The 10424-nt window shown below is 36.3% G+C and overlaps 2 protein-coding genes and 1 long non-coding RNA gene across 3 annotated transcripts; 2 read left to right on the forward strand and 1 right to left on the reverse strand.

The window, feature by feature from the left end:
* Positions 5198–6565, forward strand: LOC107633078 (protein MAIN-LIKE 1-like). Its single transcript, XM_021117294.1, has 3 exons — positions 5198–5269; positions 5926–6439; positions 6555–6565. Exons 1-3 carry the CDS (start codon positions 5198–5200, stop codon positions 6563–6565), a joined length of 597 nt encoding a protein of 198 aa, XP_020972953.1.
* Positions 6605–7296, forward strand: LOC110269690. Its single transcript, XR_002358453.1, has 3 exons — positions 6605–6668; positions 6786–6873; positions 6967–7296. It is a non-coding gene; the product is annotated as an uncharacterized LOC110269690 (long non-coding RNA).
* LOC107633077 lies at positions 8541–10424 on the reverse strand. Its single transcript, XM_016336711.1, has 2 exons — positions 9753–10424; positions 8541–9662 (listed from the first exon to the last, which is right to left on the reverse strand). Exons 1-2 carry the CDS (start codon positions 10422–10424, stop codon positions 8541–8543), a joined length of 1794 nt encoding a protein of 597 aa, XP_016192197.1.

Here is a 10424-nt window from a genome sequence, read left to right on the forward strand (position 1 = left end):
CTCTCTCTCTCTCTCTCTCTCTCTCTCTCTCTCTCTCTCTCTCTCTCTCATTGTGAGTCTATTAAATTCTTCTCTTCTTCTTCCACAAATCCATCACTTAGTCGCCGTTAGTCCGTCACTATGAGCCCGGGCGTTGCCGTTACAGTTTCATGTGAGTTTGTTACCACATAAAATAGAATTTTTATTTAAGTTGGGCCAGTTGGAAATAGGCATGCATGAGATCATTTTTGCATATAATTTCTGAATTTTCTCATCTAAATTTGATCTATGTGATTGAGTATTTTAGTATGGTGATCATCATAGTTTCGTTGCGACACTAATGTGATAAAAGTTGCGGTAATTTCATAACTAATATAAGACATACCAGATTATTAAAGTAATAAGGGAAATAACATTCAGATGTGCGCATAAAATTTATAAGATGTGATTATCTCAGAAAAATATATATGTATAGCTCAAGTGAAAGGTTGTTAGAAAATTATTATTTCTTAATATATTTTGGGCAATATATATATTAATTATAATAAAAAATTAAGTAATTTCACAATAAATGACTTATATAACGGTGATTTCATTTATTGTCATAAATATTAAATTAAATAAGTCATTATTAATTTTGATTTGGATAAATGAGATTAAAATAAGAGATACTATTTTATTTAGGTTTTAGGATTTAATGAGTGTCACACTCAAATATAAGTAATGACTTCAGAATTTTTGTCCCCACACATCAAACCCACCTCTGTAACTCTTTTTCCACAGTAGAGTTGTGATTTAGCCTACAGAAAATTTTTGTTGACGAAGATCAAAGAACTACAAGAGTCAAGCTCTCTGATCTCAATCATGCTCTCAAATGAAGGGACGCTTCCGCGCTCTCAGTTATATTTCTTAATGATTTAACATGGATGATTTTGAGGTTAAGAAATCCTAAAATTTTTAGATAAAATAGAATTTTTATTCAATCAAATGATGATAAATAAATTTATTGATTTAAATTATATTAATGTGATCATTGGATGATAAAGAATGCTAAAAAAATAAATAAATAATATTTTAAGAGTATAGAAATATTAAATTATCGTTTCAATTTACTTTTTTAATCAACGACAATAAATATCTTGAATTAATTAAATTTAAAAAAATATATACCTAAAATTATTTCATTTATTCAAAAATCTTTTAAACATACAATGGTTCAATTAGAGGTTGACTATTGAGAATTGAATATAATCTTTTTAAACTCGTATTTTCAATAAAAAGATGTACTTAGTTCTATCCATCTTAAATAATTCTATATTCACTGTTATTTATCCATCTAAATAATTCTAACATTGATAGAATATTACTTTTAGATGCAAAAAATTTAAAATATATTTATTCTATTTCAAAAATTAATATTCATATTTAATTTAGGATTTCAACAAATATGGCAAAAAGTATTACAGTTTTTAGTTAAAAAAGCAAAATATCTATAAATAGACTTTTGTGCTTTAGCTTTAGATTTTTTCAAAAAATTTGGCAAGTTCGTGAAATCAAATCATATTTCTATAACATATATAGGAATGTATATTACACATAAATAAAAAATATTTGGTGTAATAAAAAGAATATTCAAATACATGGTATAATGTATAATTTAAAAAAAATAAAATAAAAGTTTAATTACTCTATTGGTCCCTATAGTTTCGTGAAATTTTTAGTTAGGTCCCTATACTTTTTTCCTTTTAATTGAGTCCTTGCACCAAATTTTTTTTAATTGAGTCCCTACACTTTTTTTCCTTTTATTTGAGTATCTGCACCAATTTTTTTCTTAGTTGGGTCCCTATACAATTAAGCCAATTACAACCAAGAGGGACCTAATTGAAAAATAATTTGGTGCAGGAACCATTTAAAAGGAAAAAAAAAGTATGGAACCTAATTGAAAATTTTGCGAAACTATAGGGACCAACAGAGTAATTAAACCTAAAATAAAAAATATCTAGAATTTTATTATAGTATTTAAAATTTTCAATGGCGATAATACAAAGAGTTTAAATCTACCGAATGAATTCTAGATCTCAATTCAATAGTTGTCCTTTTGCACATCTTATTTAAATTTAAATTTTAAAATTTAATTGTATCTTTTTTTTCTCTTAATATATATTTTTTTGACAAAAAAATAGAAAAAAAATCTATTAGACCAAAACAATATTCTACCAAAGAATTATTATAAAGAGATTTATAGTTAGAGAAGAAAATAATAAAAGCATTAATAATAATAAAGAATAAGAAATAAAGCTCGTATTAAAGAATATTAGAAAAGAAATAATAAAGTTCATATTAATAATAATAATGCTGAGGAATAATATTGTTGCTTTAGCCTTCTAGCCTCTATCTTTGGCCATCGTTTTTTCTTCATTCTTTGCTCTTTTTTTTTTTATTTATTATGTCATAAGAAAATAAAGAATAATTTAAGAAAACGAAAATAGCAAGATAAATAGTAACTATACAAATTAAAATACATAGGAGAAAAATAGACTATTATATGATAGAATTAACATGAGTATATTTTGTTATTAAATAAACAAATTAAAGTTAAAGCAAAACAAAATTATACGTAAACACTATGTTTGGTTCAAAAGAAAATAAGAGGAAAGAAAAAGGATGGAAGGAAAATGAATGAAAAATGTTATTTTTCTTTGTTTGGATGCCAAAGAAAATGGAAAGAAAGGAAATTTTTTTTGTGGATCCCACCAAAAAAATTTTTTCATCCATAACAAGCAAGAAAACAAAGAGAAAAAAATTATTTTTGTGTATTTACAATATTACCCATAGTTATATTCTGTCATATATATATATAAAAGACTATAAAACAATGAACTTCTAACTAAATTAATTTGTATTTATTATATTCAATTAATTGATATACATAATATTAAATTATGTGATACTTAAATCTAATCAAATTAATTAACTGATATAATTAAATCACTGTAATAAACTGCATTCAATGAGTTAAAAAATAATTAAATCGAGAACATTCTTCAAAGCATGCCATGTCAGCTTCATCATTAAGTGCAGAAATTCGATTTTTATATAATAGAATAGAAAAATCAGATTATATAAAAATCGAATTTCTGCACTTAATGATGGAGCTGACGTGGCATGCTTCTGAGAGTGTTTTCTGATTTATTTCTTTTAACTCATTAAATACAGATTATTACAATAAACTAAATATATCATATAATTTATTATAATTTATATCAATTTAATTTGGTAATATTTTCTAATTTATTTATTTTAATATTCTGTTAGTATTTTTTAATTTAATTCTTTTAATTTATTAAACCAAATTTATTGTGTTTTGTGTATTAATTAATTAATTTGATTAATTTATTAGTTATTAAATAATAAATTTATGAATAAAATAGACAACAGAGATATTTTTAACTAATAATTAAATCAAATCAAATCAAATCAAATCAAATACTATATATTAAGCTAAATTCAAATCATGTGAATTAAAGACTAAATTAAAATAAGATAATTTCTTATTTATTCAAGTTGAGTGCATTAAATACAAATTAAGAGTATATCATTGATTGTTTGTTTGATGAATATATCTCAATTTAGGCATTCTACTAATGTTAATAGAAGTTGACCTGTAATAATTCAAAGTGGCCAATATATTTTTTTATAGTATTAGATAGAAGAATATTTGTTAAAATGAATATACCCATTGTAATGAATTTTTTTCAATTGTTATATTTTTAAGTTAGTCGTGTAAATTCTTTGAAGGCACAAGATAATAAAATAGGTTGACTTTAATATCATTAGAAGCTACATTTAATGGTTCAAATAAGCACTATTAATTATGTTAAAAAAATAATTTGTAATAATAATGTGATTTACATATTAATTTTTTTTGAGTAAATTCATTTCAAAATGTAAAATTTAGACTCAATTACGCTAAAATTTTAAAAACAATATCGAGCATCAATGGTAAAATATAACCTAAAAAAGTCACTTAAATTCAAAAAGAACATGCATGTGATGAATTATAATAAATTTATATATGAGGAGTAAAAATAAAATTAAAAATTAAAAATAAAATAAAGAGAACAATTAAAAGAAGTAAAAGAAGGTAAAATAAATAATGTGTGTAAAAAAATAATTGATATAAAATAAAATTATAAAAAATTTTAGCAAAATTAAGATAGAAAAAATAAAAAATAAAAAAATTACAAACATTACACTCGAAGCACAAAATAGAGAGAAAAAAGGGATAAAAAGCACATTCTAATTATATATAATTAGTATATTTTGTTGAATTATTAAATTAAAGAAATTGAATTGATGTCTAAAAATAATAAAGATAAACAATAAATTCTGATGAATAAAAATAATAAATTAAACTTAAAAAAAATTGAAAATATTATCTGAGAATATAGGAATCATAGAATATATAATATAGGAGTATATATACATTAATAATAAAATAAAATCATAGCATATAGAATTGGAATCTTTCAATATTTTTAAATGAATTAAATGAATTCATTTAAAAATAATAAATTTTCATTCACTACAATGATTAATACTCATTTTATTATATATAAAATAATAAGATAATAAATTAAGTTAAATGAATTCATTTATTTCATTGCCTTATATATTATTTATTAAATCATTTAATATTTAGGGTAAAAAACTCAAATGAGCCAAGGGGAGCTCATATTTACCCAAATCCGCCAATTCAAATTTTGCTACAACAATCCACCAGATCACATTTTTATATAATTCGAATCAAAAGGATTCGAATTAGCTTTGAACGTAATTCGAATTGATTGAATTCGAATTACTCCCTATCACTCTTACCACGTAATTCGAATCAAGTTGTACCGAATTATGCATGGAAATTTGTGAGTAATTCGAGTGGAGTTCATTCGAATTATAATGGAGAAGTTCGAATTATATTAATTCGAATTACATGGAGAAGGACACACGAGTGTAGTTCGAATCATATTGATTCGAATTACCTGATTTCGGCTACACTAAGTAATTCGAGTCGACTTGTTTCGAATTACAATGGATTCGCATATATAAAGAGTTCGAATCAAGTTCATTCGAATCACTTTCTCATTCTCATACCCCACCAAATTCCAGAGAAAACGACCAACATTCGGGCCAAGTAAGACCGGAGCGGCATATTCAGGCGATGGGGGACGATCCGGGGAGGCTTTATCGTTTGGATGGAGTTGCTCATATCGCTGGGGTGATCAACGACGAGGTTAGTGGTCGCTGATGTTGCGCTGTTGATAGTGTTTTCTGTTATGATAGTGGTTTTATGATAGTGGTTTTATGATAGTGGTTTTATGACATTGGTTTTATGATAGTGGTTTTATGATAGTGGTTTTTGTTAACGGTTTTTGATAGTGGTTTATGTTATTGTTAGTGGTTTAGGATAGTGGTTTGAAAACAGTGGTTTAGGAAAGTGGTGTTAGCCAGTGGTTTTTGTTAATGGTTTTTGATAGTGGGTTATGTTAGTGTTAGCGGTTTAAGATAGTGGTATAGGCTAGTGGTTTTTGTCACCAGTTTTTGTTAGTTGTTTTTGTTAGTGGTTTTTGTTAATGGTTTTTGATAGTGGTTTTAGTGTCTGTTAGCGGTTTAGGGAAGTGGTTTAGGGTAGAGGTATAGGCTAGCGGTTTTTGTTAACTTTTTTTAGTGGTTACTGTTTGTTGTTTTTTGTTAATGGTTTTTGCCCGTGGTTTATGTTAGCGGTGTAGGTTTTTTATGTGGTTTGTGAAACCGGTTTATGTATTCAATGTTGGTCGCAGGTTTAATATGTTGCATCGAACGATTACTTTTTTTGTTCTTTATGAAATGAATTGTATATGTTAGTGGTTTGTTAAAATGTTCTAATTATGCGGTTCATCTACTGTCCAGCCTCGGCGTTGCATATCCAGCGTTAGGCGGCAGCAGGGGATGCGTCTTGATGAGAGATACGTTCCGTACTTGCAGATGGCCGGCTTGTACCATCTTGCGAGACTGAACGACAGATGGTTCCGACTAGACGAGCCTCTAGTCAGTGCATTGGTGGAGAGGTGGCGGCCTGAGACACACACCTTCCACATGCCGTTCGGAGAGTGCACCATCACGCTTCAGGACGTCGCATACCAGCTGGGGTTGCCGGTGGACGGTCATTACGTTAGTGGTTGTCTGAAAGACTTCCACCTATACATTGAGGGTGGGAGGCCTGCTTGGACGTGGTTCCATGAGTTGCTCGGTGTCTTACCTCCTGAAAACCAAATTAAAAAATTCGCAGTCAACTGCACATGGTTCCAGGAGACATTTGGAGAGTGTCCCGACGGGGCTGACGATGAGACAGTTAGGCGCTTTGCCCGTGCCTATATCATGGTGTTGTTGGGGACGCAGCTGTTTGCCGACAAGTCCGGCAATCGTATACACATCAGATGGCTACCCTTTGTTGCTAGACTTGAGGAGATGGGTGGCTACAGTTGGGGGTCGGCGGCACTAGCATGGTTGTACCGATGCATGTGCCGAGTTGCCAACAGACATGTGGTAAAGTTAGTTGGGCCGTTACAGTTACTGCGGTCTTGGATCTTTTGGAGGTTTCCTTCTTTTAGGCCTCCTGGGTATGATGCGTTTAGCTGGCCCCTTGCCTCGAGGTACCTTTATTGTTTTGTATTATGTATCGTTATGGTATTCACTTTCAATTATGCAAGCAATTTGATGTCCGTTAGAATGACTCACGAATGCATTAACAAGTTTAACTTATTACGCAGGTGGTCTGGTTACAATCCTGGGATTAGCAACAAGGGACCTCGGGTGCAGATGGCTCGCCTGAAGATCGACTTGTTACAGCCTCGGGATGTAAGTATGCTGAGCCCATATCTATATCTAGTCGTTCTTTCAGTTTATATATTCTAAAAGAGACCTCTAATTGATTTTATATGGTTTTTTCAGTTCATATGGATGCCCTATAGCGCACTCGACGTCATCCAGGTTGTCCATCCGGAGGTCTTGGAGCCTCGGCATACGATGTTATGGCGGTGTGTGACGTTCCTGATATATTTTGCGGTTGTTGAGTGACATCAGGTTGATAGAGTGTTACCGCAGTTTGGCGGCGTACAGCCCCCACCACATCCCCCCTGAACATCGACTTCTTGATGTCGAAGGACGGGAGAGGAGGTGACCGTTGGTTCCCGTCGCACTTACCTGACTGGCATCTTCACTGGCAGAATCGTGCGGAGCACATTTTACAGTTCGACATTGTGGCCGACCCTGGTCCCTCGCATGATTTCTTGGCATGGTGGCATCAGCATGGAAAGAGATTCCTGTCGCTAGAGATGTACTTGGGGGATCCACGAGGTATTCCTATTCCGGAGGAGGCGACTCAGAGGGGTGCAGGCCGAGTTCCTGACAGACGTCGTGTTGAGAGGAGAGCTCGAGTCGGGACACGTCATAGCCAGCGTGAGCATGCCTGGCTCGATCATGCTATGGAGGAGGTTGAGGACGCAGGTAGGGCTCACGGGAGACGAGGTGGGCGTGAAGGCAGGAGGAGTGGGGCTGATGCTAGAGATGATGCACATCAGCCTGGGAGGGATGCAGCTGGAGGAGGTGAGGCAGTCGGGGTTGAAAGGCCCCATCAGGGGGGACATGATGGTGAGTGGTATGGATCAGGTATGGGAGATCCCTCGACTCACACTGACGTTGGGCTTGGAGATTATTTCGTCGGTGTTCCCGGTGACGATCAGACACTTCAGGACAGTACTCCATGGGTGAGTCCGGGCTCCATGTTTCCAGACTTTCTTGCTAGTGACGGGATTGTGGCAGAGTTCGGTGGACCACATTTCCTTGAGGATATCCGGACCATCATGCAAGAGGATGATGCTGCACGAGGACGAGCTCAGACGATAGGGACACAGGCACCATTAGATGTAGATCTGAGCGAGCCTGCCACGGTGCCTCCTGTGCAGACTTTTGCCCTGGGTGGGACGCCAGCATCCGCACATACTCTAGGGTCACATTCAGTTGCCGGCCCGTCATCATCCAGACCGGTACATGTCCCGCCCAGGACGCCGACAGAGGATGCTCTGGATGACGACCACGACTCGATTGAGGATGAGGAGCCACTGATTCGGAGAGGTCATAGGACACGGGTTCCACGCCGTTGTTTCACGGGTTCGCACCTCCTTAGATGATTCGGGGATCGTCGTGTATTTCTTATAGTCATGTTTTTATTTTGTGTCTTCTTAATTGGTTATCGGTGTTATGTATGAGCTTCTTTATGTTTTTGTGCATCCAACAGTTACTTTGATGTTATTTAGTGTATTATCAAACACCTAGTCAGAAGGTGTACTTTGGTTATGTGACTTAACTCCATAATTAGAAAGACATTCAACATACATATTTCGTACGAAATACAACTTTCATGACTTATAAAACACAACTTAGTTTCACCTAGAACATTGGTTGCTAAGTAAAATAAAATACACGTGCTGAAGTTAATAGAAATAAAAACAGAGAAACCAACGTTCCTATTCATTCCCCCCTGTGCCTGTGGGTCGTCCGGCCTGCGGACAACTCCGACGAGTGTGTCCTGGTTGCCTGCAGAGGCCACATCTCTTTGGCCGGTTCGGATTTGCATCATCCATGTTGGTGCGTATGCGAGTAGACCTCGGCCGACCCTCCCTCGCACGCCTCATTTTCAGATCTGGTATAACGGTGGGCCCGACATATGGTGGCCAGAAACCCTCCTGAATGGGAGGTGTGAATCCCATCTGATAGACACCGAAAACAGAACTCAGGCGATAGACTTCGTGGACGTAAGGCTGCCAAGTTAGACGTGAATAAGCACAGCATGCAAGTGCGTGAGGACACGGGAAATGAAGCGCTTGGAAGTATCCACAATCATAAGTCTGAGACCCTAGTGAGACCCTGTAGGTACCAAGTGAGAACGAACTTGTCAGAGTCGTTTCAGCTACAGTGTACTCCGAGTTATCCCTGTCATAAACAGTCACCGTGAAGCACCTGGCCGTCTTCAGGTTTGCCTCGATACACTTTACCAGGTATTGACTGAATTGTTGTCCGGTACCCATCTGAGCCTGGGCCTCCCTCCCCTTACGGACAAATAGTTCCGCAAGCCTTCCGTATGTGGCCTTCACCAGCGAGCACACAGGGAGGTTCCTTACCCCCTTCAGGATTGAATTCACACACTCAGATATATTGGTCGTCATGTGCCTGAATCTCCGACCCTCATCACAGTACTGTGTCCACAACGAATACTCGATTCGGTTCGCCCAGTCACACATTGCCGGATTCTCAGACCGCAGAATGTCAAACCAGTAGTCGAACTCCACCTCGGTCTTCGCATATGCCGCGTTCACAAGAAGCCTCCAGGCATCTTTGCCCTTGAAGGTGAGGGCAAAATTAGCTGCAACGTGTCGAATGCAGAATGCCCGGTATGCAGCCGGAGGTAGCCATCCCCCATCGGGTGCCTCGAGTGCTGCCTTGATGCCGTTATGCCTATCTGAAATAACTAACAGACCTGGCTGAGGTGTCACGTGCTGACGGAGGTGGGAGAGAAAGAAGGACCATGACTCAGCATTCTCACCCTCAACTAGTGCGAATGCCACAGGGAGTATGTTGGAATTCCCGTCCTGTGCAATCGCCACAAGCAACGTTCCCCCATACTTGCCATATAGATGGGTGCCGTCAATACTCACCAACGGCTTGCAGTGACGAAATACCTCGATACAAGGGGGAAAAGTCCAGAACATCCTATGAAAATAAGCTTGAGACTCATCCACCTGTCCCCCAACTTGAACAGGGCAAGTCCTGAGGACTGCTACAGTACCAGGCATCGTCAACTGAACTCCTAACACCCATCGAGGGAGCTCATTGTACGACTCATCCCAGTCCCCATAGATGATTGCAACCGCCTTCTGCTTCGCCATCCACATCCTCCTATATGTAGGCCTGAAGCCAAAGTGTGCAGCCGTGACATTTAGAAGCACCTTGATGTTGAAGGATGCGTCAGCCCTAACCATTGGCATAATGAATGTCGCTATCACATGGTAGTCCAAACTCCTATGGTCGCTGGAGATGGAGGTGGCGAGACAGGTATGCGGTCCGTTGTACCGCTTGACTTCCCAGATGCCTTTGCGTTGCCGGAGACTCAACCGAATCAACCATGTGCACCCATTCCCAAACTCAGAACACTTTCCCACGTACCTGCGATAGTCAGACTCAACTACCTTGTACTGTACCCCTCGGCGGATGCTGTACGTCTTCACACTCAACAGCGCCTCATCTTTATCCTTAAATTGTTGACCAACCTGGAACTCTGTCATACCGGCAGACCCTTCCGTATCTCTAGCGCCAAATCCAACAAGCTGCCCAGCATATTCGTCCTGCCTCAT

This window comes from Arachis ipaensis, chromosome B03 (assembly GCF_000816755.2).
Source record: "Arachis ipaensis cultivar K30076 chromosome B03, Araip1.1, whole genome shotgun sequence".
In the NCBI taxonomy this organism is placed as follows: Eukaryota; Viridiplantae; Streptophyta; class Magnoliopsida; order Fabales; family Fabaceae; genus Arachis; species Arachis ipaensis.

Coding starts and splice junctions, on each gene's coding strand:
- LOC107633078 (XM_021117294.1), top strand. CDS start 5,198: ATGGGGGACGATCCGGGGAGGCTTTATCGTTTGGATGGAGTTGCTCAT. Junction 5,270..5,925: donor CTGGGGTGATCAACGACGAG/GTTAGTGGTCGC, acceptor TCTACTGTCCAG/CCTCGGCGTTGCATATCCAG.
- LOC107633077 (XM_016336711.1), bottom strand. CDS start 10,424: ATGAGGCAGGACGAATATGCTGGGCAGCTTGTTGGATTTGGCGCTAGA. Junction 9,663..9,752: donor CTTTTCCCCCTTGTATCGAG/GTATTTCGTCAC, acceptor GCGATTGCACAG/GACGGGAATTCCAACATACT.